The 24,078-nt window shown below is 40.4% G+C and overlaps 1 protein-coding gene across 2 annotated transcripts in view; it reads left to right on the forward strand.

The window, feature by feature from the left end:
- Positions 1–24,078, forward strand: part of PAX3 (paired box 3) — an 81,871-nt gene that overhangs the window by 52,646 nt on the left and 5,147 nt on the right. For both annotated transcript variants that reach the window (XM_087739298.1, XM_087739299.1), the window contains exons 5-7: positions 1,586–1,785; positions 13,342–13,507; positions 14,682–14,896. In XM_087739298.1, the coding sequence (XP_087595424.1) occupies positions 1,586–1,785; positions 13,342–13,507; positions 14,682–14,896 (581 nt within the window). The remainder of the gene's footprint in view (positions 1–1,585; positions 1,786–13,341; positions 13,508–14,681; positions 14,897–24,078) is intronic.

Consider the following 24,078-nt stretch of genomic DNA (forward strand, 5'->3'; position numbering starts at 1 on the left):
GTATTTCAACTGAACAAGCAGTTTCAGCATCATTGGGGAGTGTCTGCCCTCTTTAGGTGGTTTCCCCTGAAGACTCAGGCAAGAAGGAATGCTTGTTGCCTGGGACAGCAGCTGATGCAAGTGAAGACTGGCTTTGGAAGTCTACTCTTTTGGTTCATTACTGTTTGGAGAAGGAGAATGTGGTCGGGTACTGGAAGAGGTTTTGCTGCCTTCACAGCGATAGCTACGGGTTCAGCTGTGGCTGGGCTGCAGCTGGAGTTCGCTTGATTGCCAGGGAGCACAGGGGAAACAAGCAGTGATGCCAGGAGCTGGCTGTCTCTGTCTGTGATCTCACTCTCTCCATGTCCCTGAAACCCAGTAAGAGTTTCAGATCTGATTTCTTTTTAAACTGCTGATTGCAAGAGTTGGTAGCGCCTTCCTGAGTCATGGACATCCTGTACGTGGTCTGTTTCTTGCCGGCTTTCCTTAAGTACCTATTCGGGGCATGGCGTGAGGGGCCTTTGGTCCAACACAGCCTGGCTGTTTTGCAGTCACGTCCTGGACTGCGGCCTGAAAGCTGAGCATCAGCACATCTGCGTGTAGCCGTGCTCTGTGCTGGAAAACCTCCCAAGGTTAGGAAGAATAGTGATGAAACCTTAGGCGAAGGAAGCATGCGGTCTGTGTATTTCAGCTCTGGTCATCACATATGCTGGAATCTCATTGCTTTAGTAACTGGAAGTGTCAAGTCACACTATTGCTCTGAGCTATTCTTACAGGACTTCTCTATGCAACACGCATCTTGACAATTTTTTTTTTTTTAATATATTAACACCTGTCTGGCCTGCCCTAAGGTTATGTTAGGTGGTTGTAAGACAGGCAAGTAAATCGCAAACGAGCAGGAAAGTTTTAAATGTGCTGAAGTATACTAACACAAACATGTAAAATACTGTTCAGAGTGTAGGACAAATAATACACATGACGTGAAGTAAATATTTGATTGTGTATGAGAATTAACTTCTTCAATACCACTCTTTGTGCTTTTGTAATCACTTCCATAACCATTTCAGCACTAAGGTTTTAGTGATGGATCTATAGGGAAGGTCTCATGGACATATGTCTATAGAGTCAGAATGTTTAAGTTCCAACATGCACACTGGTGTGACAAATATTTGTATCTGTTCACTAGTTCAGCGAAAGGAACCAGGCCGTATTGCTTGTCTGATTGCTTGGGACTAAGCAGTACTGCTCAAGTTTTTAAGACACTTGCAAACTGCTGGAGGAGTTAAACCAAAGAAATCAAATAACTTATTTACTCAAAAAGATTGCTAGAGGCCCTTAAGTATTCTTGGGCCAGGAAAAAGTGCTGAACTCGTAGGTGAAGTTTTGACAATCCATTTGAGCACATTTGCACAATGTAACATTTAACTCTGATTTGTTTCTCACTTTTTTTGCTTTTTTGAAGTTTGCCAACTCGGTTCTGAGTCCTGGGGAGAAAGCAGCTTTTCCATATAAGATCGTTGATTGATCCAATATTTTGCTTTTTTTTTTTCCCCCTCAACTAAAGCTAATTTTTGTCTTTATTTTTTTTTTCTTTTTTGTACATCAGCACCCCAGTCTGATGAAGGCTCTGACATTGATTCTGAACCAGACTTACCTTTAAAAAGAAAGCAGCGTCGTAGCAGGACAACCTTCACGGCAGAGCAACTGGAAGAGCTGGAAAGAGCTTTTGAGAGGACACACTACCCTGATATTTATACCCGGGAAGAACTTGCACAAAGAGCCAAACTCACGGAGGCTCGTGTCCAGGTATGTATTTAAAAGCTGCCTAACAAAGGGAATTCCCTCTTCTGCTACTGTGTTGGGTCCTTTTATATTATCACGTGATCCTATCCTGGGGTAGAAGGAAAATGTGAAGCTACATTGTTTAAAGCCTTAGGGGTTTTTGCATCTCTACATGGAGATTGGTTTTCCAACTGTTTAAGGCAACAACTGCTTTGAAAAAAGTTTTCTGTTTTCCCCAGTAATTTTTCCACACCTACCATGAATATAATACTGAGCCTTTGGAGAAGGTGGTCTATTATCCTAGTTAGTTTATTTTATGCATTTGACAGCACTGTGCATATGATCAGGTCAGCAGTTGTGCCAGTTTGTAGTTATTTAACCGATTTCATCTGTTGTTGTTTGGGTCTTTCAGGCATTTACAGAGGAGAGAAAAACACTTTAAAAAGGACAACGTGTCTATAGAGCCATGCAAGTGAGCAGGGTTACTGGTGCAGCATCTACAGTTTACTTTTAGGTTAGCTGTTGAAGTTGTCTTGATTTAAACCTTGTAATATCTCTCTTACCCCGCTGTCAGTTTAATTCAGAAGAAAATAAACCCTCAAATAACTGTTAGGTCTTCACAACTTCATGTAGATCTGGATTGACTAAAACAAGCTAACGTGCTGGAGGAGTAATCTATAGAGCTGATTTAAATTAACAAAAAAAAAAAAAGCATGAAACTGGATTTTCAGATATCCAAAAATGGGCAAATAGCAGTCAAATAATTCTGGAAAAAGCTGCACCCCAGAGTTGAGGTTCAGACTAGGACTTACTCTGTTTCACAGCACAGAAGCACGTCCTGTGTAATACCGCAGGCAGAATCCTCTGTTGCTCTTCCACTACTTGACATCTAAGAGTCATTTGGAAAAGCACGCCCAGTTTAAATCAGTCCGAGTTGCAAGTGTTTGTAAGCAAATGTGCAGTTGGATGACAAGCAAAATGTTGTAGCTTGTGACCTGTCCAAGGAAGAGAAATGAGTAGTAACTTGTGATCTAATCAAGGATACAGGTGAATTTGGTTGCTTTGGTGAAACTGTTTTTGTTTTGACCTTTGAAGCTCAGCCTGAGGCATTCAGAGACTGCAAACTGAAATAAGCAATACATAATATCCCACTGGCTTTTTAAGACAAGCATGCCTATTGCAGCATGGTTGTATTATTGAGTATCTGTCTTGAAAGGTCCAGACTTTTTCAGTTTTACCTGCTAAACATTTTTGCAGAAGACTTCATACCACATTTCTTGTGTTTGTTATGACTGTGAGAGAAAATCAGATGTATGGATGAATTTGTCTGGAAGGCAAACTCAGTGGTGCATGACTCTTTTCTTAACATGTTTACTAAGTGAAATGCTTGCAAAACAGCTTCATATATACACTTGGGCCAGGTAAGACCAAATCAAGCCCTGGGAATCATCCACGCAGAAACATAATAAAGATAACTTCCTGTACAAGTGCTGTTAGCAAGACGAATGGGATCTAGGATATGATGTTTTGGTCTATGTTAGCTTCAGTGGAAAAATACGATAAAATGAAAAAGACCTTGTTCGTGTTTTTCTAAATCAATGACCCACAGCTAGAAGAAAAGCAGAACTCTCATTAACATAACAGCTGTCTTAATGTAGCTTTAACCCCGTGACTTTTTACATTCCTTATGGCTTCCTTGGTTCCCTTGAGACACATCCTGTCTCACACCACTCCTATGATCTACAGCCTCACGAATTCCCCAGTACCTCTGGCATATGGATATTTTGCCTAACCCAGCATGGAAGGAAGCTCCCAGTCAATCAGTGATTAAAATACCAGAACAAAACCTTTCTGGATTAAAGATGAGCTGGGGTTGAAGTAACCAGCCTGTGGGCAGTTTCCTAGTGCTGCACTCCATCTGTCTGGTACCCCTGAAGCCTGGCAGAGTGATTTAGCAGTGGATTAAGGGATACAGGATTTGCCTTATCAGCATTCAGCACCTCTCTGTAGCCCCTTATAATAGCCACCTATGATGGGCACGAAATAAAAGATGACCTGTGAAAAGAAAATAACCCTAAGAGACTTGAGGCTGAGAGGGCTGGATAGCCATACTGATGTAGCATTCAAGCTTTCTTAGTCACACTTCTTTTTAGGTAACAGTATGACAGAGATCAGAGATACCAAATTTTACATGGCTATATACACAAAGATCTCTTTGACTGCTTCCCAATCAACCATCATCTAAAAGAGCTAGCTCTGCAGCCCGAGTCCGGCTGAGCCCAGAAAATTATTTTCTTCTCTGGAGCTGTAAGGACTAATTTTGTAGAGTTGTTTTGCATTGTCTAGGAAGTTATTTAATTGATTACAACTGGACCAAACCTTGCTATTCCCTCAATCCCTCCATGTAGCGCTCGCATCTCATGTTCTGTTTTTTCTACCCTGCCGCCCCCGTGCTTCCCCTCTCCTTCTATTCCCCAAGGCGATCTCTGAGCACCCGTGAAAGGAAGAGTCTTAAACCACCAAATAATCTATTTTCTCACTTTCCCACTGTTGAAGGGTAACCAAATGCATGTTTCTAAGCTGGTTGCTTGGAGAGGGGGGGAAAAGTCGCCTCTGGGCTGAGATCAAACTTAGAACATTTCAGCCCCTAAGGGGAATTTTTTGAAAGCTACAAGCAACTGAAAACAGACTTTAGTCTGTGAATGTTATTTGTGTACTTAATTGCGGGGATAGGAAAGGCTTTTGGGGAAAGAAGTGTTGCAACAAACTCCACATTGCAAGAGTCATGAGATGTGTAACTATAATCATTGCAAATACTTCAGCACTGGTTGTAATAAGGAGTTAAAATGCTGCCTGCAATTCCTCCTGCAGCACCTTCCCACTCAAGGACCATTGAGTCGTTCTCCCCCGTTTGAGCCTAGATGTCACATGGACCCACGACAACCTCTACTGCTGCCTCTTCCAAAGGCACCTGGCTCTTCTTGCGTGTTAGATGCAGCAGGAAGGGGAAAGTGCTTCTGTCTTGTGCATTCATCAGATACAATTCAGAAATACAAGCAGAGTCCCAAAGGATGACCCTTTATTAAAAAAAAAAAAAAAAGTAGTAATACCCTGGGAATGTGAAGTTACTCACATATTGCGAGTAAAAAATCACAACCATGCAGTGCTTTACTGGTCCAGTTTAAAACCTCATTAAAACCATCATTAAGTTTCAGTGCAGGCCCTTAAGCTCTGTGGCCTATTTTTACTGACTCGGTCTGAAGGCAAATTCTAAAAGTGAAATTTTCCCCAGTGTAGATAAAGATCAAAGGCTCTTTCTGAGTTTCAGAGCAGTGCAGTTATGGTTTCTGTAACAAATAGCGCATAAGGAATGAAGTGGATAGTATCTTTTCTGGCCACCTTTTGATTCCCACATCAGGCTTATTTTTAGACCTGGGTGAACTGGGCAAACTTTGGCAGCAGCTTGGAGCCTGTTTCAGATTGACAGTGGGAGGTGTTTAATTCAATCTTTTGGTAAAGAATTTTTAGAATCATAGAATAGTTTAGGTTGGAAAAGACCTTTAAGATCATCAAGTCCAACCGTTAACCTAGCACTGCCAAGTTCAGCACTAAACCATGTCCCTAAGCACCACATCTACCCGTCTTTTAAATACCTCCAGGGATGGAGACTCAACCACTTCCCTGGGCAGCCTGTTCCAGTGCCTGACTACCCTTTCGGTGAAGAAGTTTTTCCTAATATCCAACCTAAACTTCCCCTGGCGCAGCTTGAGGCCATTTCCTCTTGTCTTATCAGTCGTTACTAGGGAGAAGAGGCTGACCCCCACCTTGCTACAGCCTCCTTTCAGGTAGTTGTAGAGAGCAATAAGGTCTCCCCTCAGCCTCCTCTTCTCCAAACTAAACAACCCCAGTTCCCTCAGCTGCTCCTCATAAGACTTGTTCTCTAGACCCTTCACCAGCTTTGTTGCCCTTCTCTGGACATGCTCCACCTTTTAAATAAGGTTCAGATTTGTCCTGTGGCAGGTGAAGGACCAGGAGCCTGCCTTGGCTGATGGGGACTGGCCAGTCAGACAAATCCTTTTGGGCTGTGTGTTGAAGGCAGGCCTCCCAAATTACCAGAAATGTGATGTGTGAGACTTGCATGTTGGACCACATTGAGGATGTGTCCCCAGCTGTATGGGATTGTGTGGGGCAGGAGGTCCTGCTGTGAGAAGCGGCTGGCACATGGCCTTCTTGCTTAACCCCAAAAGGCACTGGGAGAAATTTTGTTTGGACTCTTTTAGTCTATGAATAATGGTGAAAAAGCAGGGGTAGTTAGGAAGAATTCTGAAACGGGAGTATGTCCTGTCCTGAAAATACTCTTCTCAGCCAAATCCGAGGTTTAAATTGGTTTGTTTGAAAACTTCCAAAAAGAAAAATATTGTTTAACAAAAGCGCATGTCTGAAAATTCAGGCAGATCTCTTCAGGCTATTAGGATGGGGTTGAATGTTCCCATGTCAAACTTGTAATCAGCTTGTAAGCTTTTGTAAAAAGCTTATTATAGCCTCAGCAAATAAAAGAAGTCCCAAGAGCTCAGAAATCTTGAGCAGCTGGAAGAAAAATGATAATTTCTTTTTTTAAGTGCTGTGCTTGCGTATTGTTTTCTTTGTTTCACTGTGGTACAAGGAGGGGAAGAGATGGTTTGGAGAAGATAGTGGGGGGAAAAGGTGAGAGAAGAAATGATGACTCTTAAGCTAGTAGTAAGGTTTGAAAGCTCTGAAGTCCAGTCTCTCAGCTTTAATAGTCTCTTCTCAGTAGCAAACAGTGAGAAGCATTCACCTGGAAATCATACGGGAGGGAGGACCTGTGCCAAAAAGTCTTTATTTGCCCTCAGCTCTTCTGAAATAGTTTGAGCTTGTATGCTGAACTGCACAGTCCTATGGGGAGAGTGGGTAAAGGAATGTGGGACAGATTCAGGACTACTTAAGACCTTTCAGCGCATCTTTACAGTTATTCCTGATGTGGTTTATGGAGAATTCATAGTGCCTTTTTGAGGCTGTCCCTCTTGCATCATATATAGGATAAAAAAAGAAAATGCTGTGTGCATTCTTGTAGCAGATAATCCTGTAATTGCAGATATTCTTTTTTTTCCCCTCCCTGGGGTAAAGGAGAAATTCTTATGGGTAAATTAGCCAACTACAAACATATGCAGGCCCAAGGAGACATTTTTAAATATAAAGGAAAAGAAGGGATGTGATTTTGATTCTCTTTTTCTGGTCCCTGCTGCCTAAGGCTCAAATTAGTGGCGCTTTAATTTCTAAATACACAGTTCAATTTGCTTATTACTCAATGCTTTGCAGAACTATTCAGCTGCAGTGTTTTAGAAGTATTTGTGTAGGGCTGAGTCAAAGACTTTTCAAAGAAACCTATGAGAGTTGAATACGTTGGATTGCACTGGGAGGTGGTTGGAAGTCCTCATTCCCTTTGGTATGGCCTAGTGGTTTTCTGGTCTTTTTTTGTTTGTTTTTTTGTTTTGTTTTGTTTTGTTGCTTTAAAAGAACTCTGGTTTCAATCACATTGATAATTTTGTGTATCCCAACCAGCATAACTTCCCATCACCATAAACAACAGCTCCCGGCAGACCCCAGGCAGAGTGCCTGCAGGTCGTTCTCAGCAGGCTAGCGGCAATGCTTTGGGGCGCTGTGCGGAAACAGGCCTACCCATGGCGTGCCTCTGTGCGTACGCAGTAGACCCTTATACCTATGAGGCTGGGGGTGTGTGGATGTCGCAGTGAAGCTGATTTACCAACTAGTTGTTCCTAAAAAGCAATTTTGTTTCTGTTTGTTCTTCTCCCTATGGCTGGTCCCTGGCAGTGCTCTCCCTGGAGCTCATCTGATACCATGGTGAGCCAGGATGGAAATTCACCCTACTGCAAAAAAAGAAAAGGGAAGAAGAAAAAAACTTTTTTCCTTTTTTTCCCCATGCTGTTTTGTGTTCTCTGAATGAATTCCCAGTCAGGTTGGGCAGGCACAAGCGCTGGTATCGGCCATCGGCCTGGCGAGACAGTGAAAGTGCCTGCACAGACTGCTCTGAAGGCTGCTGAAGTAAATGTAGGTCTGGCATCAACAGGGACTGCAGGACCGGACACTGCGGGTGTCTTTAGAAGTCACGCTGCCGTGTTCTGTGAAGGTAACAGTCACCTCTGTCCGGGCTGGTGCAGCCCAGCTGCATTAGCAGTTTCCTCATTCAGCCTCCCCTCTTCACAAGGCAGCCCCACTGCTTCTGGCACACCCCACAGTCACTCCCTGATGGCCCACCCACCAAGGACTCCTGCTTCCAGGATGGTCAGCCTTTATTTTGGACGTGTGAATTTTGGGGGAAGGGAGAGGCAGGGAATAGCAGGGGTGGGGAGGCAGTTACCATGAAAAATATAAAGCAAAAGGGGAAAAAAAAACCAAACCCTCTGTCTAAAATTAAAAGTGCTGTTAACAATACATCAGTCTTTTGACTTTGTGTGGTTTTGGCACTCATGCTTGCAATGGTCAGGACTGTGTTTAACAAAATATCCACGGGTTTCCTGCAAAATTCACATCTCGAATATTTTGCCCTATTGGTTCAGAGATCTTTTTGCCTTAAAAGCACATAGAGCACTCTGTGTTTATGATCAGGCTGTTGAAATGTCAAGGCTAATTACACTTGTGTGTTCCCAAGTGAATAAACGCATCTTTTAAAGAATATCCTGTTGAGATCAACGAAATAAGATGTTGGCGTGATCACTTGCAAACTACTTAAAGGAAAAATGATAACAAAAAGCAGGATCTAAATATTGGAAAATAGAGATGAGAGGAACCTATTAGTTCATCTCATCCAATCTACATCAATGCAAATTTTTTTTTTTTTTTTTTTTTATATTGTGGAGTGATTTCTTTTTTGGTCAGTCTGGTTCCAGATGCTTGAAAAACTGGAGCCTCCAATACTTGCTTCCCTTACAAGACTATCTTTTTTTCTCTTTTGCTCTAAATTTCGTCGTCTTCAGTTCTGTTTTTGAGATGTAAATTTTGGCCAGATGCTGGGGTTCAATTTTGTTTCCAGATTGTCTGAGTTATTTACATTCAATCTTTGAAAGCGACAGAGAAACTAGGGAGCCAGAGCCTCACTAAAATGAAAGTGACCTGGCTTCTGGTGCAGATGTCATTTTTAGATGCTTGGGTCCCTCAGACACGCCATGTTTCATCTGTCTGTGTCTGGATTTGCACAGGACCAACAAAATGCTGACCTAATTTAGAGCTCCTGCGTGTTCCAGCAACATGAGTAGATCATATTCCTTCAGACACAGTACCATTTGTGTAAGAACAGTATATTTTGAGTCTCCAAAATGCAGTAGCTTGCCTATCCACTGCTTTTGCTTCCATGGGGGAATTTGGTGTGGTAGTGGTGATTTGAAGTACTATCTAGGGTTGGTCTGCCTTTGACAGAGATCCATGCTGTTGCTGGTGAAGGCAACACACAAGATGCATTAGTTCATCAGATTAAGTAGATGTGGATAGTTTAGAGTTGGTTTTCTGTTACGCCCACTACAGGGTGGCACTTTCTCACAGTATGATACTTTTGATCTTCACCAGGGGCTGGGTTATACTCGGAGCATCTCTGCATCCAGGTGATGATCGCTTCCCTCTCAGAAGGGAGGCTGTGGGAGAACAGAAGCATCTTATGGGGAACATGCCAGATTTGAAAAGGCCACTCATAAGATGAGGATTTTGTCATGCTGGTGGAAGCTGAAATTTGCTGAACATAAGAGGATGTTGTGTTTAAATCATGTTGGAAATGTACAGACAAAAGAAAATATTTCCCCAGGTGTTTACAATATGTTTCTAAGCAGACACATTGGTTTGTGGTGACCAGATTTATTTTTAAGTCTTGGCTTGATATTGGCAAAATTTTTCAAGATTTCTTTAATTAGTGGTAATAGTGCACATGGATTCTTCATGATATGTGCTGATTTAAAAAATAAAAAAATTTTGTGAACTGTTGAGAATGAGTCAAGTTAGCTGAACATAGTCTAAGTGAAATACTATGATTAAAAAATTTCAGTTAACATAGAAAGCATATAACTGCTACTAAATAAAGTTTGGGATCTAACTAATTTTAATAAACATTACATAAAATGTAAATAAAATATTTAGGTTTGAGTTATTTAGTTTTGAGGAATTTTTTCTTGACTTTCCAAAATCGATTTTCAACTTTTTAACTCTTCCATTTAATTTTATTTGTATTTTTTTTCTCCTGTCTTACTGTTACATTATTTCTTCTTTGTGTTCTGTCACACAGAACATCTGAAACCTGCAGTTACCTGGTATAAAGTGGGAGTTAAACACAGTCGCAAACCAAATCTCGAGCCATGTGAAAAGCTTGAGGCCATGACAGTAAATAGTAACAACAGGAAAAATTACTGTGTTAAAACATCCAGAATTACAGATTCAAAGCTTCAGTTTTAAATCATCATTTTAAAGAGAAATGATTTTTAGTATTTTTACTAAGGCTGGTCCAAAGCCTGTTAAAATCAAAGGGAAACAAGTACGTATGTGGATTGGACCCCATTTTTTTTGCTCAGTTGGTTTGTTTGGTTGGCTTTTTTTCTTCCCAATGTGCCTCTACTGTTCTGTAATGATGAGTGTGGTATTAGTGGCAATAAGACTCACTCTACAGTTCGGAGTTTGTTTGAATAATTTTTTTTTTGTGAGTTTTGGCGAGTTAGTGGTGAGTTCTGGTGAGTTAGTTTTGGACTAATTCCAGTGCGAGTCAGGTGCCATCTGCCTTCCTGCTGCCCGGGAAAAGTAAGAAGCCAGGGCAAGCAGCAGCAGGTGTGTGCTGCGGCTCATGGGGCAGCAAGGCAGTGGAGTAGCAGTGGCTGGAGCCAACGAGCCTGAAGCCATGGCTGTGTCAGTAGCATGTGACATGGGTGCCAGTCAAGTAGCACCCATTTAGCATGTCCCAATTGCATGGGACTGAGGTGGTAATGCACAGCCTTGTTTCTGCACAGCCCAGGTGGGTTCCGGCACCCCTGCAGAGTCCAACTTGGTCTGGGTGGCAACAGAGCTCTGCGCAAGTATGTTCATTGTGGGACTGCTGTAGGCTTTTTGATACTATTGAGTGTGTCCCTTTCAGGGATGTTTAATACGTATCTGCAGTTCTGGAAAAACGCAAATTATAAAATGAGCCAAAAATCTATCTGTAAATGAAAGCATAAAACTTGGCATTAATGCAAATCACTCGCTACTGAATTAAAGTTTGGGATCTGACTCATTTTAATAAAGACCTAGGGCTTGAAGACAAATGCTTATTTGTAGAGAAAACAAAATCTCGTTACCTCATTTTCCTCAGTGAAATCCATTCACGTAGTGTAGTTCAGTTAGTGTTCCCAAAGCGTTTGAAGATCATCAGATAACCCTCTTGACCTGAAGAAGGGAGAGTGTCACGGAGAAAGCCATAGTTAATGACCTGGGCAGGCTAATTACAACATGCGCTTGCTGTTCCCTGCTCCCTCTCTGACCTCCGTTATCCTTCCTAAGTACTCTTTGGCTCTTTAGCAAAGCCTTTTCCTCCTTCGTCAGTGTGTCTTGCCCCTTTTTGCTTCTCTTTGGTCATCTTCAAAAGATACTGCCAGAGGAGTGTGAGACTGGTGGGCTTTGGGAGACAAGCAGGTGGAAGGAGTCTGTGAGGAGTAAATAAGAAATTTAGGTTTAAGTGTCAGTGAGAGAAGCAAAGGGTAAGCAGAGAGGTGAAAAAGGATATAGATGTCTATAGGATGAGAAAGTAAAAAATATTGCTGAATCTAGACCCATCCTCAACTATTGCTCATCGCAGGTCTCGCATCTCTACGCTGGTGCCTTGTCCCTGCCAGCTGCTTTCAGAAATGGTTCGTGTGGAGGCAGAGGGAGGGTTAGTATGTACAGCAAAAAAACAAGAGAGGGATTCCTGAGGTAGAACAGAGGCTCCATCTATCCCTCTGTCCTAAATCTTAAACTGGAGTGGGAGTGTGTAATTGAGGAGTAGACGTGGCCAAAGGACGAGGCAGCTGTGTGAACTGAGCATCTCATTCTGAAAAGAGGATGAAGCCAGATCAAACTACATGGTGACAGATGGCCTGCATCAGAAACCAGATGGCCCAGTGAGTCCCACCACTCCTACTGTGAAATAGCAAGGGGAGGAGAAGCCCAGTGTAGTCCAAAATGTTGTTACACTCTTATGTAAAGCCCACTCATGGTTTGTAAGTGATGTTACACCTAGAAATCCAGTCTGTGATGGCCAATTCATAAGCCAGCATGGGCTGCTTGCAGGAAGGGTGACAGATCTAAGACCCAACTTACTTTTACAAATCTGTCTACATGTAGCTCATCAGCTAACGTGCCTCAGCGGCTTTCAGGCTGTGCAGATGTACCTTGTAAGCTGCTAACACTCAGTTAAGGTCGTATCTAATTGATAGTATTCACCGATGATCATTGCAGCTGCTTCAGGGTGTACAATTATGAGTAATTGTCTGCTTGTTTACAAACATGTAGTCTCCCTTATCTCCAACAACCTTTCTTTTCTGCGGTGGTCCCCGTCATGGACCTGAGCGCTGTAATCTAGAAGTTGCTCTAAACCTGCAGCAGGGCAGTGTGGATGCATGCTGGTCCAGGCACCCCTGCTGTGGCTGGTTGCCCTTCTGATTTGTGGCGTGTTTAATCGCTATAATGTCAATATTAACCTTATGTGTTTTGCAACTCTTGTGTCTGCATTTGTGAAGTCTTGCCTCTCTTCCTTTCTTGGAGGCAATAAGAGCCATCCAAGACTTGGAAAACTTAAAACACGAACTGAGAATGACGTGAAGGCAAGCAGATTTATAGCTAAAGTGTCCCGCTAATCCAAACCCCATCTGTTTGGTACCCCATCCTGGAAACAGATTTCAAAGTGGTTCTGAAATGCTAATCTAGTACTGAAATACTGATCTACTGTTAATGTCAAGTTTATTAAGAGATGTTTTGTACATATGTGAATAAATGAAAACTTGCTGGGAGGGATTTGTGTGTTTTTTGTACATAGGGCTTGTATTTTTCAAATTAAAAGCTTAAAGTTCTGTTGATCATTAGGGCAATATAGTATCCCAACATATAAGTACAAGCACCTTCCAATAGTGCATTAAGCGATGCTGCTAACTTGTCAGCAAATTAAATATAAAGACAATACAATCCAGACCAAATAGCTTTGGCTGGCACTTGGATCAAATGGAGATATGTTTTCCCTTTTTCATTAAATCTGGCACAATAAGGATAGTGATTGATAACTATTAAAAGCACTAAAGCTTGAAAGCATTAGTCAGCTGGTTTCTTGGGAGAGGCTGTATTTGCGAGGAAACTAGGGTTCAGGATTCCTGTGTCCTGTCTGTTGAACCATGGAAGTGTGAGCCAAGGGCTCCTTTCTCGTCTAGGAGCTCTGAGCCCAGTGTGCATCTTCTGCATCTCTCTTCTTAGACACTGAATGCATTTGAAATACGATGCCATTATTTCTGATGCATCTGTATTAAATGTACAAAAATCAAATGTCCCTAATTAAAACATTTGTAGGTCTGGTTTAGTAACCGTCGTGCTAGATGGAGGAAACAGGCAGGAGCCAATCAACTGATGGCTTTCAACCATCTGATCCCAGGAGGATTTCCACCCAGTGCCATGCCAACTTTGCCGACATACCAGCTCTCTGAGCCCTCCTATCAACCCACCTCCATACCGCAAGGTACAGTAGCCAACAGGTACTTCGTTAAAATAGTGTTATTGGGGGTTTCCCGTGCTGATCCATTGCAGAAACATTTTCTTCTCTAATTTAGAAAAAGGGGTGTTCACTAATTTAGGGTCTGAGTCAGTGAGGACATTGCATTTAAGTGTGTAAGAACTCAGGTTTGTTTTGCTGCAAGAAAGGGCTGGTTATGTGTGAAGGGTGCTAACTAGAGAAACAGTAGCCTCATGCACAACAGGTGCAGTGTTTGGTAAAGCGATGTACATGCTTCCCTACCCTTCTGCTCCTCCACCGAGAGTGCCCAGCATGGCCGGGAAGGACACAGCAGTTGCATTCTGTCTTCTTCGTTGCTTTCGATGATGGTGCACTGGAAACTTCTGTGAGTACTCACAATATTTATCTGATGGTGGAAAAAACCAGATATTCAGGCCATCTTGTTTTACATCAGATAGTCACAAGTCTCAGTATGGTAAAAATTTGTATTAACCTTATCAGAAATTCTGTGAACTTTGACGAATTTGGGAAGAGCGGGGAACAGAGTTTCAGATCTAGGCTACGCTAGATTTTATTGTTAAAGATAAACGTTACAGGTGAGTTTTTGTGGAACAAATTACCGTGCTGTCCTTGCTCCCTCCTTGAGATTTGGATCCTAACTGTTGGTGGATGGTTTGGCCAGGCCACATTTTAATTAAGGGAATTTTGCAAAGCCCAGGGCTTTTCCTATCTGTTGCTAGGTTTACTACAAATCATGGCAGAATTTCTGTGGTGTGACTAGGAGGGGAAAGCCTGTTACCAGTCTTCTAAGCAAATAAAGCTTTTCCTTTATATATATGTATATATAGAAAGTATATTATATCTTATGTATGATATATATATATATATAAATATAAATTTTCTTTTTAATTTTGCTGCAGCAATTCTGAACAATATGTACGCACTAAGGATTGTCTGAAAACTGTGTATGTCTTGTTATAACTTTTATAGTCTTTTAAGAATTTTTATGTAATTTAACTGGCCAGTTAAATATCTAGCAATATTAAAGACTTACTTTTCTATTTAACTAGTATTTACATGCAGGTCCTGATGCAATTCTGTCAAGTTGAGCTTCACATAATGAACTTCTTATGCCGGAAAAAAGGAGGAAAACGTATCAATATGTTTCTTTTGCTTCTAGCTGTGTCTGATCCAAGCAGTACCGTCCATAGACCTCAGCCTCTCCCTCCAAGCACAGTACACCAAAGCAGCCTCCCTTCGAATCCAGAGAGCAGCTCTGCCTATTGCCTACCCAGCACCAGGCATGGATTTTCCAGCTATACAGACAGCTTTGTGCCTCCGTCCGGGCCCTCAAATCCCATGAACCCTGCCATTGGCAATGGCCTTTCACCTCAGGTCAGTCCTGTGTTTTCAGACAGAGGATTTGCTGTATACCAGAACCAAAGAGTCTATTCCCTCAGGCCACAGTATAATGAATTGCCAAATTTAAACCATAATGTATTCTTTATACAAGCCACATGATTTCAGTTTGCTAGTTTCCTTCTTTTTTTTTATTTTTTTCCTCCTACTGGCTGAATCAAGAGTCATAGCTTATATTTAATTTCAAGTGATTTCTAATGTAATCATGCAGGCTTCATGTTTACACTCAGTTGTCAGGCATTTGTAACGTACTGCTATTTTCCTGAAGATCCATGGCTAGGTACAGAAAGTAGATCATATAGTTTTTCTATAAATAAAATATCTCTTTAAGATAACCTCACCAAGGTTTTACCGAATGGTCCAGGAAAATTACACGCAAGTTGTACAAGGAGAGTTCCAAGGCCTGAGCAGTACACATTGAGATGAGCCATAATCGAGTTATAAATACATAAATTAGGAGTATTACTGCTCTTTGGGAATATATAAATGCATGAATACCGTAATTGTTTTTCTAATTTGCATGAGCTCCTTTTAGGAAATCATGTTAATAAATTGCCTTGATAATTGTGTGTCAAAAGGTTGGTTAAATTTTCCTACACATGGCATCTGTCTGAAGCTGACATTATTAGTTAAAGCTTGAATAGATGGTAGTTTATTTTATTAGCGAGAGCTTTGCCCAGGTGCTTGGAAAGAGATGTCCACTAAATTCTGAGAAGTCACAAAGAGGATGCAATCTATAATTACAATCAAGAATCTCTTCAGGGCTGAAAGTGAGAGTTTTAACAGCTTTATCTTCTTTCTACCCTTTTTTCCTCTCAGTGGTTAGAAAAACAGAGAGAAGCTCAGAATGACACAAATGAAAAGTGAAAAGACAATTATACTCAATTACACACTAATCACTGACTATCACCACTGCCTAAGCAGGGAGAGGGCATTCTAATAGGCAGAAAATGAGATTTTAATGGCACAAAGGGTGGCCAAAATAACGACTCGTATATCTTTGCCTCCTTCATTTTTTTCAACTTGTGGTTTGCATCTCGGGAGTACAGTTCCTGGTTCCTGTGCAACGGTGATAACTCTGTGCAGCTGAAAAGTTCAAAGGCACTGGAGTTGAAAAGAATGAATAACAAAGGCAATGAAATAAACATTTTTGCCCAAAGGCAAAAGTTCATAAACCCTTTTTTGTAACAGTAAATGTAATTAAGTTTCACAGATTCCTATAGCATAGAGTGGGGTACAAAACTTTATGGCTTGAAACCTCAGGAAAAAAATACCAACAGAAAAACAAACGGATGTACTTCCAACAAGACTTGAATGGATTTTGTTCTAAAGTATTTTGATTTCTAAATGCAATCTCCAACAAAAGCCATGACATTATATTAGTTGCTTCATTTTTTTTTTAAATGGCCAGTTTCATAGTGTGCAAGGCTTCCACAATTTTGACATAAACAGCTTTCTGGGATTCAGCGTTAATCCATCAAAAGTAGTTGTTAGTGTCAGTTTAAATGTATGTTGGTTCTGGCTACGGAAAATGTGTTCTTTTTTTCCCTTCACAAAGCTTTTATTGTCTGTGACACAGAAGTGGAGCACAACAGTAAAGAAATCTTGTGGTGTCTGGGCAAAGTGGGACAAAAAAGTGAGGCCAGGTTTCCTCCCCCCAAAGTCTTGCTGATTTGAGGTTTGATACAATCAAAAGGAGATTCTGGAGCAGATTAGACGTCTTTAATCAGTTACTGTGCTTCTTTGCACCCAGCCCTGTCTTTACGCTATGAAACTTCTGGATTTTGTTGTTTTCCCTTAGACTTTTGAAACCTTTTCCTACCCCAGAGCTTAGAGCTCCTGGCCCTATCCTGCACCTCTACCAACAGGTTCAGGAGAAGGCTGATGAGTCAAAAGCTGACATGTTCTTCACTGAATGCATACAGGAGATTACTTATATCCATTTAGATTTTGAACAGCTTCTTGGCAACTGAATGATTACCTTCACTGGCTGATAAAGATCTTTCCATCAAACAAACAAACAAGAAACCTAGTCCTAAATTCATCCAGTGTTACCAACAGCTCCTCTAAAACAATTTTGGGCCTAAACAATAACTTAGAGACGAGTATAAAGTGTGTTTATGTATGTATAAAATTACATACCTAGGCTTTATGTTTTTACAAGGGAGTGATACAGCCTCAAATATGTAAATTACATGCAACAAATTGTGGGAATCTAGCACAACAGCGATTGTGCTTTATGCCTGGAAGAAGAGCCTCAGGTGTCGGTCATGTATGTGTGACATGACTGTGTGTGAAATGGCCCTCAGTCGTGGGGGGTGTCGCAGCGCGTCCCCTCATCATGCTTCCTCGGGGCCCTTCCCACAGGCGCCCAGGTGGCTGGCAAGTCGAAAGCCAGTTCTGTGTTGGGGATTTCATGAAGAGAGAGAAACAGGAGTTTTCCTGCTGAGTGGGCATGTTGCAGTGCCCTGCATGTGTGCGTGGAATTTAGATGAGGAGGAAAGAAGGTCTTTGTACTAGCCGGTGGATTTTTGACCACAATAAATCTGAGTGTGTGAGCAATTAACATAATGTTTCCACCCATCAATGTCCTCTCAGGCAAGCGCTCTGGACATACTGTGTGTAAAGCTGAATTTACGGTGAGTTTAGCGAGAGGGGGGAGGGGGAGCTTTGTCTGAAGCCCAAATAATCTTTTGTGATTTAAAAAAAAAAAACCCTCAGAACATACAGAACAAAGTCTAATATTAAGATTCACAGGATCATATTCTTACCAGACTTAAACCTCCTTTTCCTCTTTGCTTTCAGTTTATTCCAAATGAGGGTCTGACACACAGAACCCCGGGGAAGCTTTATTTTCCATGCAGGATGTTTCCTTTTTAACTTTGTTCTTGAGTATGATGGACTAATATGTTGTTTCAGGCAAGCACTGGGTGAAGGCAGAGGATGAGGGGAGATGGCTAGGGTGCTGTAATTTTATTTTTATCATGTTAGCCATGAACTTGGAAGTTAGAGAAGACCATATGTTTTGGTCAGTTTTAGGAAGCAGAATGCTCCATCACGTACCTGTCTTGCAGGCTGGGAAATAAAATGTTGTTGCTCTTCTTTAAAAGAATAAGAGAATAGAGAGAGTGCCACCTTGTTAATACTATTCAGCACTTTTTAACATCAAGACAAGATCTGCAGATCTCTTCCAGATGACTGATTATTCTCCTTGTTCATCTGGCTTACTCGTTGCTACCTGGCTGTGGTGAGGCAACGTCTGTCTTTCAGACCTGCAAAGGGTTGACTTTTGTGGGAATAAGACAGGGATTAATGTCTCGGGGAACTGGTAGCCAGGAGTCTCCTTGTTTGTATTTCATGAAAAAGCAACCAAACTGCAAGCATGCTATCTCAGCCAGAGCTCTTTAAATATAATGTCAGAACGGAGATTATTAGTGTGTAATATATGTAAATTGCACATTTTTATGTTTTCTATGCCTATTATGCAGCTTCTTGGCTTTCATGCATACGTTTATGGGAATATCGTATTTCCTTTTCAAATTAGGTTTCAGTTGCTTAGTGCATTTCCTTTTAACAAACATTTGTTAACTCAAAATTATTAGGGAGTAGCATATCTATGTGTTAATGTGTGCGTACGGCACTTAAGCGTGCCTCTGAATTGGTGTTTCACTTTCTGATCCTGGCATTAACAGTCATTGCCAGTTCTTCCATGAAAAGCAGAAGAGCAACTGCAAAAACACTTGTCTTGCAACTGCAGGTGTATGGTCTTACTAGAGAGCAGATTGTTTTTAAGACAGGATATCAATATTTTGAACTGCTTCATTTAAGAGAAGGAAAAAGGCTTTTCCGGTGTACATGGGCATCCCTTGACCTTGTCATGTGCTTTTTATTAGTGTCAAAGCTCTACACCAGGCAGTTCAGGCAGTTCTCTGGTTTTGAAGCATGCCATTTCGACTGCTCGTGGGTTCAGATCAAGCAGCAATACTCTGCTCGCATTGCTGCCCACGAGGCCACTTGCTTCCTGTACTTAACCCATAGGATACCCAGACTTAAATAGTACTGCAGTGTTAATTTTTTACTGGAAAAAGAACAAACGTGTGTAACCTGTCTCCTGCTGGACATATTTTTTTCCCCCCCTTGCCCTCTAGAAAACTTCTCAGATCTACTTTTTCCTCTTCCTTGCCATCTTCCCCGCTAGTTGAGTCAAACCAGTAACTTCAGAGGCTGCAGTTTCAAAATGGGAAGTGGATTGCATGTTGAATGGGTTGTGTAGAAGATCATAACAGTCTTTAACAAAGTTTGCAGTTCTCATGCCATTACCTGGAGCTCAGGAATAATCTGGATAAGAAAATTCCAAACTTTTCTGTGAACAGCAGTAAAGATGCAAGCTGTTTCAAGGTTTCTTTCTTCCACTGTCAAAACATTTCACTGCCCGAGTTTCAGAATTATCCTGTAACTCCTTTTGGTGAGATAGATCTTAGGCAACTGGCTTCTCTTAAGTCTTTGAGAGCACTTGGTTTTCATTAACCTGAAGTATGGATCTGATGGCAGCTGTCGAATCAGTTAGATATGTTCATATTGTCTTATTAACTCTGCTTTTAAGGGAAACACAGGAACCAGTGGCTAAAAACTTGCATTTCCTCATTAGGAGGGAGAAAAGGGGAAAAAAAAGCAACTGTTAATTTATTATACTTTTTCCTGTACCTTCTGTCAAATTACTAACTGGTTGCCCACAGAAACATTTCATTTGGATCCAGGTTCCACACCAATAAGAAGCTCATGATCTTTGTCACAATGAACTTGGCTTTGAGAGCTCTTCACTTAATGTCCCAAGAACATGAGACAGAGGTCAAGGATTTCTTTGTGGGGAAGAAAGTTAATTCACATGATATAATTTTCATGAGCATGAGTTTGGGGTTTTTGTTATTTTTTTTTAATTAAAAAAAAGTTCAGCCAATGGGGTTGATTATTTCTGTTTCTGGAGTGGGTACAAATAGATGGGATCCAAGTGTTTTGTAAGTGTTATCGTGCAAGAATAACAACATTTATTATTTGTCTTGTAAATATCATAGTATTTTAAATACTATAATTATATATTTATACATAATATAACATACATAATAAAATATGTTACTGTAACAACAACAATAAACCAGTGACCTTACATTTTGAATGTCCACCTTAACTTCTCTCTCTGGGCCTATTTCCACCTCCATCCCCACCATGCGAGAAAAGTTGGGGCGGGTGGGTGGGGCTTCAGCCTTCAAAAAACAGATCTTTTTTTACAGCTTGGAAATCTTACATAGAGATACAAAAAAGCTCTGGACTTTCCTGGATATTTAAGCCAATTGTACTGTAACTTCATGTGAATAAATGTTTCGAAATACGATAAAAATATAGATATCTTAAATACAAAAAATGTAACAGTAAAATGACACAATATATATAAAACATATCAGTTTCTTGGTTTTCTTAACCCTTTTTTAATTATACTGCTCACAAACCTGACTTATCTTCCTCCATAATAATTTGTACCATTTAGAGTATACGCAGGATGAGTATTCAGTGTCACTGCAGCCCTTAAAATATTTTTTTACTTTTGCTACATGTAGAAGTTCAATTTGAACCACTTGTTAAGTGAAAGTATGAGTCAGCCTTTCATAGAGTATATGACTGGCATGCATTGGTGAACTTCTAATTGCTTAATGAATTTACAAAATGGAAATATCGACAGGAATTGGAATACTTGCATATTTATTCAATTAAGGACCGGTATATGAATGAGGGCTTTGTCATGAGTAATCACAGGTGGCTCACTTGAATCCTTAATTATGCTCTATATTTTAGATTTCCAAGGAAAGGTACTAAAAATACCATGGCATGATTCAGTGAAAAGCATATATTGCAGTGGGATCAGAAAGAGCAGAATTTCATCCTTAGCAAAGTCACTCTAGAAAGCCATGTATCCATCTTTAAATGCATAGGACTCAATTTCCTTCAAAACTTCCTACCTCTCTAGAGAGAACTGTTTTATTTTTATCTTGATTTTTGCCAGGACATCAGTAATGGTAATAATTTTCTTATTACCTGAGTGCTGAGTCAGGATACAAAAAGCCTTCCTCTAGTCAAAATAGCAAAATACTTGTTTTTCCCCAGTGCTGGTTAGATTAGAGGCCCTGGCATGTGCATTAGTGCGAGTGTCATGAATGAACCCTTCCTTACTGGTTGGATTCCTCCACTTATGCTTGTCCCTTATGTTTTTTTCCACACATTTATGGATAACTTATTGCTTTTACCTAAATGGCTAGGATTTTGTAGCAATTTCCCGTTGGTAAATCCAGCCATGTAGGCGTAGATCATGCAATAGGTGTTGTTGTAGGGGCAAACGCTGAGTTTGGTGAGAGTCCTCCTGTGAAAGCTTTGCAGATCCCATTCCCTGGCCATCTGCCAGCAAAACAATTTGAGTGCTGGTTGAATTAAAAAGAAAAAAAAAAGTTTATTTTTTGTTTGTTTTGCTTTCAGAGGGAACAAACCTGTGTATCCCTGTTGCAGAAGGAAGGTGTATGAGAACCCAGCTAGAGACAGCTGGGCTGGTTTTCAGGATGGCCAGAATCCTTCTTTTGTGTTTTGGGTTGAGTAGAAGGTGGGAGAAGAGTTCACAGGCAGAGAGCAACGTAATCTCAAATTTAGGCTTGTTATGAACTGTTGTATGTAGTATTGCCATATTTAAGCATTTAAACTCATGAGTCTACAGTCTCTGAGACTGCCTGAAAAAGTTTTGAAATGTTTAATTTTATATATATATGCTTATATATTCATATATATATGCGCTTATATATTTGTGTGTCTCTATATATTTTTTATATATATATATATAAATTGTGAGTATATGTTCCTCTTTGGGCTTTCTGTTTTACTTTTTCAGTTGTCTTGTCATTTTTGAAGCTTTTCCATGCAACCGGTAGCTAGATCATTAGCTTCTCTTTGAATTCTTTTGATGATGTTACCTAGTCCCATGACTGCATGATCTAGCACCTGAAAAAAGACACGAGTTCAGTGAGAGACTGTGATAATGTTGTGAACATTAGTAATCTCCTGTAGATAAAAATATAATTCATGAAGGATCAAGTTATCTTCTTAATTACCCTAAATGTACACCAGTGCACCTTCTCTAATTTCAGGGTAGCTACCACTGATGCCTAGTGGTGTGAAATCAGTATGAGGTCTCATTTGATATGAGTATGCAGAAGGTCAAATCATCAGATGTTCAAAGTCAGTGTATTTGCTCCTATTTTCATTAACCAAGTATGTGGTTCCCAATGCTTGCCATTTGGCGTGAAAATGCTTTCTGTGTTGTTTTTTTTTTTTTCATCTATTCGGCAGAAATGTTCATACACATAAAATGAATCAGCACCATGGTTCTAGGATCCTATAGGTATAGATCCATGTAGCTAATTGATTTTAATTAGTCTTCTAAAATCTCTCATTCTAATGCAATAGAACCATGCTTTTTTGTGTTCTTTCTTGTGCAATATTTTGTTTTTGAGGGATTTTTCTACAGTGAAAAGAGTTAACAGCAGGTAATGCCATTCATCTCGGAAGGAGTTTGAAATTTTCAGTGTTAGTGATGAATGAGGGTATCTGACCCACATCTGTTTTACATTAGAATGGAACATTGCCCTGACATCGTTAGGAGCATTTGTCAAGATTCCCTGGACAGAGCTTCTGTAAATTACATGCTGCAAATGTGTCAGGGTCAGATAAGAGGATATCATTAACTCCACTAAAGTTTACTCATGATTCTGTCAGTTCAACTTAATACGTTAACTGCCAACAATTTTCCTTGAGCTGTTTCATTAAATCTTTCATTCACAGGAGGAGAAAAAAATGTATCACTGTACCCAAAAATATTGCACATGTTCTTTTCTCATAGATCATATTAATTGCAGGCATGGTCACAAAGCATATTAAACGCAGGCATGCGTAAATGAATTAAAACATATGAGAATTTTATTGTGCCTATGGTAGGTCCTACATCCTAAAATACTAACCACATTAATAGGCATAATGTTTCATTTAAATAGAATAAGCTTTTTCTCAGTTTAATGGCCTTTATTTTGTTAATAATAGAAGTATTTTCTAATAGCTGATAATGGACCAGATGTTGCGTACATGGTCTTTACGGCTTTCATCATTCAATTTCTCCTCTTCTTTCTGGATCATATCCTCAGGTAGTGATGCTGTGCTGACCCCACCAGCAAGGGGTTTGTCCTAATTAATATGTTGGATTGCTCGGGATGTGCTCTCTGAAAACTTTTCTGTGGAGTTTGGTTGTTACAGTTCACTGTGTTCTCTTTGCTTATGCCTAATTGCACCTTTGTTTTCTAATAGAACTATTTTGTCAATTATATATACTGTCTTTTATTGTATAAGCTCAAAGACTATGTGTCAACATTTCTGTGTGTGTGTTTTTAAAAAATGAGAACAAAATATATGTAGCCAGAAAACTTACAGCCCTATTTTTCTGCATTTATAGGAGTTCTTTTCTAAAATGAATTGAGTAGTTACAGCAGCACTTGGTTCTAGGTGTTTGATCAGCCCTTGATTTTTCTTTCAGCTTCTTTGGGATCCAGATCAGTGAGGCTGACAATTAGTACTCTGGCTTTCCCAAAGTAATTCAGAGGGAAGTACGTATTTTCTAGTAATTTGGATGGTATATGGATTGAGTACATTTATTTTCTTCCTTAATTATTGTAAAACAATCAGACCTGTTTGCCTATTTAGAACTATACTGTTTCATACCAGCAGAAGATCTGAGTCACAAAATCCAGATCTTTGTGTGTCTCTTGTACAGCACTAAGCTGAGGGTGCTGAGCATCTTGCAGACGTGGCCCGTTAATGGCTTTCTAATTGATTAGGTGAAAGTCAGCCATGCCCTTCCTGTAACTCCTTGTATGGATGATAAGGTCATGGCACATACCATATGAAAGACTTCTGCCCTGGGGCTACTTCCCTTATAGCTTTCAAACCAGACATGACCAAAAATCTAATTATTTAGATACTAATCAACTGCAGGATGATCCTGAAGGCCTCTGAAGAAGATATTTCTGAGAAGATGGTTACTGTTCAGACTTCCGTTTTCTCCACCTCAGAGACAG

The sequence above is a fragment of the Nipponia nippon genome, unplaced genomic scaffold (assembly GCF_047370975.1).
Source record: "Nipponia nippon isolate SJK-2023a ecotype South Korea unplaced genomic scaffold, ASM4737097v1 scaffold_7, whole genome shotgun sequence".
NCBI lineage: Eukaryota > Metazoa > Chordata > Aves > Pelecaniformes > Threskiornithidae > Nipponia > Nipponia nippon.